The 7,252-nt window shown below is 37.3% G+C and overlaps 1 protein-coding gene across 14 annotated transcripts in view; it reads left to right on the top strand.

The window, feature by feature from the left end:
* Positions 1–7,252, top strand: part of dysf (dysferlin, limb girdle muscular dystrophy 2B (autosomal recessive)) — a 98,441-nt gene that overhangs the window by 5,973 nt on the left and 85,216 nt on the right. The window contains exon 1 of one of the 14 annotated variants that reach the window (XM_074624228.1): positions 5,687–6,366. The exons of 11 other annotated variants lie outside the window; for them this stretch is intronic. In XM_074624228.1, the coding sequence (XP_074480329.1) occupies positions 6,294–6,366 (73 nt within the window). In that variant the 5' untranslated portion in view covers positions 5,687–6,293. Of the gene's footprint in view, positions 1–5,686; positions 6,367–7,252 lie in introns of those variants that run through there. 2 more of the 14 variants (XM_074624240.1, XM_074624238.1) reach the window with 2 other exon arrangements.

Genomic DNA, 7,252 nt, shown 5'->3' with positions numbered 1-7,252 from the left:
AAAATAAAACTGGTTTAGTTATGGGTTTGAATGTTAACAGCCAGGTAGATATTTAGCAGCGTAGCTCTCAATCCACCACTTTGGTCCAGACAGAAGTACCTCAACAACTATTAAAAGGATTGCAATGAAATTCTTTCCAGATATTCATGGTCCCCAGAGGATGACTCGTAATGACTGAATGATCCTCTGACTTTTCCTCTAGCGCCACCAGCTGGTCAAACTTTGTAATTTGTTCAATAGTTTATGAAATACCTGCAAAACTAATCATATTCCCATCAGCCTCAGATGTACTTTTAGTGCTACTTAGCAAGCAAGCTTAAGCATGCTAACACGCTAAACAAAAGTTGAAAATGGTAAACATTATACCTGCTAAACATTAGCGTGTTAGCATTGTCATTTTGAGCACGAGCATGGTGATGTTAGCATTAATCCACCTACCTACCCATGCTTGTCTTTTAGTCTCCGTCTATATGGTTTCTTTAACTTATTTGATTCTCATTTTTTACTCTTTCTCTTGCCGTATTTCCGTTAGAGTACAGTAGAGTACAACAGTAGAGTACAACAGTAGAGTACAACAGTAGAGCACAACAATAGAGTACAACAGTAGAGCACAACAATAGAGTACAACAGTAGAGTACAACAGTAAAGCACTGTGTGTGTGTTTGTAAATAAGACACAGAGTTGAGTTCTCTAACTAACAGCAAGTGTGTCATGAACTCATGACACGTGGTCTATTTGGCTGCACAAAAGTTTCCCTGTGTAATGTAGGACAGCGTCTGCCTGCAGGTTGTCTACACACACACACATTCATATTTGAAGGTTGTGTATGATACCAGTGTTTTTATATTTCATATTAACAATAAAAACTAAATGAGAAGACGTTCCACGTAAATTAGCCATTATACACTCCGAGGTGTCCTGATGCATGGAAATAATGGACAAAGCAGAAGCGTTTCTTCTGCCATCATTTTATATATTGGGACAAATCACAGTGTGTTATTGTTCTTGTATCGCGGCTACTTACCACAGGCAAAAACATAAGCTGTCTTAAAAATCATCTTGTATTTTAAAGTTTGTTGGAAGTCAGTTTTTACCTCCCTTGTTACGTGGAAACGTAGCACAACGCAATAAATGGCTATACCTGCAGTTTAACATACCTTGTGCACTGATTTATATATAACTATCATACATGATATTATTCAGGCTGGTCTCATACACTGTTCGTAATGCACTGTAATTCGTATATTTATCCCACAAAATAAATGTGTGTAATTCACGTTATCGGGAACCAGGAAATATAAAAAGCGGTGAACGCCGTGTAGGGAGGAGGCCGGGGTGGTTGGGTGGGTCAAAAAAACACCAGTCTGTCGTCCAGGAGACCGGCGTTTGTGTCCCGTGTGAAACCAAAAATCAACATTGATTTATTTGTCACGTAACTTACGTACTTAAGTAACACAACTTCCGGGGTTATTTTAAGCCAAACCATGATCCTTTCCTAAACCTAACCAAGTCGATCTTTTCCTGAGTCTAACTAAGTAGTTGTGTTGCCTAATCTTAACCACGTCGATCTTTTTCTAAATCTAACTAAGTAGTTGTGTTGCCTAATCTTAACCAAGTCGATCTTTTTCTAAACCTAACTAAGTAGTTGTGTTGCCCTATCCTATAAGATTTTAACTGACATTCGCCAGCTAATCAGAAATTAGTGTTTTCTGTTGCCATGGTCTATTGTGAGATATTGGCACTTCTACATAACACTATTTAGAGTATAGTTTTTACTTAAGGAGCATATATTGTTCCAAAATATGTATAAACAATGATGAGAGCATCACATTTTAATGGCGGACTAATAGCCACGGTTCAAGTGGAATAATGTACTCCGTCCTGTGCGGTTATGAGCAATAACACACCCTTAATTTGCAGCGTAATTAGCCTCGTCTGTGTCTTATATTTCAATAACTGCACATCTTTTCTTGGTTTATCCCTTAAATAAGAATGTATCTCATCCAAGCTCTATTCACAAAAATAAAGCTTATATTATGTAACAAATTTGCTTTAATTTGAAAAACTTCAACTCCAGCTAAAAATTAAAACAAAGGCAAAATATTGAGAGGATTTTCAGGAACATTTCAGACTGAAAACATGAGTATATATATATATCCAGTAGTGTTGTTCTTGTTGGCATCACAGGGCAGCTGAATATTATCTGCAGCCTCTCTTCTCTCTCTGGCTGACATCTGATATTGAATCTGTTTGAACTCTGAACGCTGACTCTGCTGCTCTTAAAATCTGCTGCATCATTCCTTCCACTCAAAGTTCATTACATCTAAAGGCTGTTATCTTTAACAAAGATCTAAAAAGATTGAATGCCTGAAATTGGAAAAGCAAACATGGAGGATCATTACATTTATTGTTTTGTGTCTTTTTTTTTGTCTCTAAATGTAGTCTGCTGCCTTTACTCTGACTCAAACATCAATCCTGAAATTGCCTCATCATGCCTTTTGCTACTTTCCTTTTATTCAAAACAGCCATTTCTCTGTTTTTATAAATTAATTTATTAGTTTATTTATGAAGAGAAGGAGTGAAGGGTTTTATTGTTGGTCTAAATTTTGTTTCAGTAGCCGTATATATGTCACGATGGAAAACGATCATTTTTAAAGGGCCCATATCATGCTCATTTTCAGGTCCATACTTGTATTTTGTGTTTCTACTAGAACATGTTTACATGCTGTAATGTTCATAAAACCCTTTATTTTCCTCACACTGTCTGCTTGAATATACCTGTATTTACCCTCTGTCTGAAACGCTCGGTTTTAGTGCATTTCAGCGGAATTGCAACAGAATTGCGTTGCTAGGCAACAGTTTGGGTAAATGTTTACTTCCTGTCAGCTGATGTTATTTACATACACTGCAACCAGGAAATAAACTGGCACACGTTTAGAATGTTTATGTTTAAAACCGTGTAATGGTCTAAATATTGTATATTTGTGACATCACAAATGGACAGAAATCCTAACGGCTTGTTTCAAACACGCAAATTCTGAATACGGGCTGTGTGTATTTCTCCGTATATTGAGCGTTTTGATAATTTAACAGTATTTATATAGCACTTAAACCTGCTTTATAATATAAAAGACATGAAAATCTCACTTTTTACAATATAGGACCTTTAAATTTAACCTAAATACCACGTTTTTTTTGCTGCCAATATGATTGTCGATCGTGGATGGGACATATCAGACGATACATATTCACTCATATTCCTACTCTGTAACTTCTTTTAACAACAGTAAACATGTTTTCATCAGGATCAAATGAACAGAGCTCACATGACACGAAGAAGCATTAGTGCACATAATTTGCATGAAGTATGTACATGTAACTCCCATGCAGTCAGTCAGGTTGTGCTTCATGTTTCTGCTGGCTGGGTTAATGAGGTTGTGATATACATACAGCAGAGATAATCGGTTATAAAGCTCAGAGGATGAAACCATCTGAAAATCAATTTTCTTCAAACTAATTTCTTGTACTGGACTTTTATTTTAAACTTGTCGCAATCACGAGATTTTCAAAGATATGATCCCTACATTATTAATGTGTATAATATGATGCACATGATATATCTAGAACTTTACATTTGATGTACGGGTGCAATCACGAAAGATTGATTTTAAACTTTTAAGCTACTTAAGGGGAAATTTAAGGGGAACAATTGGAAAATATGACTTCAAATGATAAAAGATGAGAGAAGAGCTGGCGTTTTTTTAAAGATAATATTTATTTTTCAGAATTTCCTTAAAGGAAAGTTGGACTAATCAACATTACATTATTTCTTCTCTGGTGTTTTTTGTTCCCTTTGGACGATTTAGAGTATGAGCAAGCTTTATGCAGATTACTGACATCACATTACAGGATTTGTGGGTTCAAATTTTCTTATATTTAGCAAAACTGACAGATGCGGTCTTTAAGATCCGTCTGTAAACCTTCCCTTAAAGGTCCCATATTGTAAAAACTGAGATTTTCATGTCTTTAATATTATAAAGCAGGTTTAAGTGCTTTATAAATACTGTTAAACTATCAAAACGCTCAATATACGGAGAAATACACACAGCCCGTATTCAGAAATTGTGCGTTTGAAACAAGCCGTTAGGATTTCTGTCCATTTGTGATGTCACAAATATACAATATATATAGATCATTACACGCCTTCAAACGTAAACATTCTAAATGTGTCCCAGTTTATTTCCTGTTGCAGTGTATGTGAATGACATCAGCTGACAGGAAGTAAACATGGACCCAAACTGTTGCCTAGCAACACAATTCCGTTGCAATTCCGTTGAAATGCACTAAAACGGAGCGTTTCAGACAGAGGGTAAATACGGGTATATTCAGGCAGACAGTGCGAGGAAAATAAAGGGTATTTTTAACATTACAGCATGTAAGCATGTTCTAGTGGAAACACAAAATACAAGTATGAACCTGAAAATGAGCACGATATGGGACCTTTAATTAACTTTATTAGCTTTAAGGATGTAACTGTAATAAACAAAGTGACTTGAGGTTGTAACCAAAACCCCAAAATTACATTTAACAGCCTTTTTAATGATTTTGCAATTCCGTTTAGAATTAAATTACGAGTTCATCATTCAAGAAATAGAAATAGAAGATACAATTATTAGCTTGCAGATTTAATTATTGTTTAATTTATTAGGTAAATAAAGTACAAACATCCAGTATTATATTAAGTTAATATAATAGCATAATAGATCAGGCAGCAAATTAGCCTTCAGTTAATTTAGTTTCTAACAATGCAATGGTTGTATCTAATAAACTAAAAGCTATATAGATCAGTTATAAACCGTTAATAACAACAACTTTTGAGTTGCCACAGTTGTTAAAAATTCCTTTGACTGATTTAACGGTACGGCCTCTTAGCTCCCAGAAAAGGGCTGCAGTGAATCTGGACCACAATCCATTTAACTTTTTAATAAATTACCAACATTTATAGCTGCTTTATTACCAAACAGAAAGGATAAACAGCAGCACAACCCCCAACATGTGTTTATATTAATGTTAGTTAGACAAACGTGGTACAGTTGTTCTTATGTTTCAGACACTTTCACCTCACCACTGTACAAATGAGACAGTGTGAGTGCGCCCTGATTTGGTCTGCAGGTGGCGCTCACTCATTGACTTTTTTGTTTTCTAAATTCTTTAAAATAAGAGCAGAGACCCAAGAAATGATCAGTGACGGGTCTAAAAGTCCCTCTAATGTGTTCAAGGAAAATAAGTTTAAGCCTTGAGAGTCGTTTTTTGACTTTCAAAATGTAGCTCTCTCAGTCTGAAGAAAACCTCGGGATGTCTGTTTAAATGACCAGGCAGTCACACCTAAATGATCATTTTGACTAAGGTCAAAATAAGGCCCTTTTGAGCCCCCACATTTTCAACACATAAGACCCTGAGAGTCCTTAAAATGTCCTGTAATTTGATGTCCAAGTTGAGCGTGTGATCCTGGATCCCCGGGCTTACAGTTGTACAACAGACTCTCAGAGTTTTTAATGCAATCAGATTCGTTTTTTTGACAGTTTACTGAAAACACCAGATTGAAATAAATCCTGTACAAACAGAGATTACAGGGATTAGAGAGGACAGCGAGAGGTGGAGGGCGGTAGAGAAAGAAAGATGTGGGCAAGATAGGGAAACAACCAGGAGACAAGAGAGGAAAAGAGAACAGGAAATGTAGAGATTTCCTCTGGATGTGAGGTGTGTGCTCGCTTGTTTCCCCAATACGAGTGTGTTGGAGAGAGTCAGAAAGAGAAAGAAGCCGGCTTTGTGAAGGTCTATCCTTGGAGGGAAAAAAGAGCTTTTATTTTGTAGTTGTCGCTGGAAAACAATCTTTGGTTGCATGTTTTTGCGATGCTGGGACTTACAAGGATTTAATCTTTTGAAAAAAAGCCCTAGAACTTAATTTCACTCCTTTCAAGCTGTGGATATCCTTTTTTTTTTGGAGCACATTCCTTTTTTTCCCACTAAGAAGTGCTTTTCTTTCATACTTTGTTTTCAATTTTTTTTGCCACCAGTTGGTCTTTGGTTTGTTAGTTTTGACGGTCGACCCCAGTTTGTCATTATCTTGATCGAAGCTCCCGGTGTCATGTAAGCAGCCGTTCCTCCGGCCCTGGATCCCTCTCACCTGGTGAACCCAATCACCTGTCGCTAGACCGAAGCAAATTCCCCTCGCTTCCTGAGCGAGTTCTTTGAGCCTCGCCGGTTTCAGGACTCCGCCGAGGTTTACAGCCATGTTACGTTGCGTTCTTCAGCGAGCCAACAACCTGAGACACTCTCACCCTCTCGCTAGTGTCACATTCAGAGGTAAGAGGATCATGGGAGATTCAGGGGATAGGCAGCAAGATGATAGACTAAATAGACAGATAGATATAGATACCTTTGAAGTCACAATTTTGACTCACAACAGGTACATAGAGAGTGTCTTTTGGGGCAAGTCAAGCCTGTTCTCAAGCCAAGTTTCAGGACCTTGAGGGAAATCACACGTTCATAAGCAAATTGGAAGTCAAGCTGTTGGCTGCCTGAAGCTTTCTCATGCATTTGATCTAGATCAACGTATTATTTGTTATTTTTTTTGTGCGTTCTCCTACGAATGTCCAGCAACTGGAGCAATCAGTGTGCCTGTGCAAGCCCAACCAGTAGTTGTTTAGGCTACAAAATTACTTGGTTAGGTTTAGGAAAAGCTTGTGGTTTGGGTTAAAATAAGTACGTTAGTGTGTAGGATCTGGCGGCATCTCGTGGTGAAGTTGCAGATTGCAACCAAATGAAGCTTTTGCGGTGTGTCAAGCCTGTAGAAAAACTATGGTGGCTGATGTTAAAACGCGAATATCTCTCTCTAGAGCCAATGTTTGGTTTGTCCTTTCTGGGCTACTGTAGAAGCATGGCGGCCGGCTCCGTGATATATCTATGTAGATATAAATGTCTCATTCTAAGGTAACGAAGACAACAATTCTTATTATCAGGTGATTATACACTTATAAAAACATACTTAATGTTATATAATTTTTTTTTGCCAATACATCCCCCTAAATGCTACACACTGTTCCTTTAAGTACGTAAATTAACGAAACTAAAGTAAGATAAAAATAAGTTTGAGTTTGGTTTTCACACAGGACATGAGCAGCAGCCTCCTGGGTGAAAGTCCAGTGTTTGTTGACATGGACTTTATCGATCTTTATTCTGCGTCACCTGA

The sequence above is a fragment of the Sebastes fasciatus genome, chromosome 22, assembly GCF_043250625.1.
Source record: "Sebastes fasciatus isolate fSebFas1 chromosome 22, fSebFas1.pri, whole genome shotgun sequence".
Lineage (NCBI taxonomy): Eukaryota > Metazoa > Chordata > Actinopteri > Perciformes > Sebastidae > Sebastes > Sebastes fasciatus.
This window is presented reverse-complemented; position numbering and strand designations above follow the sequence as displayed.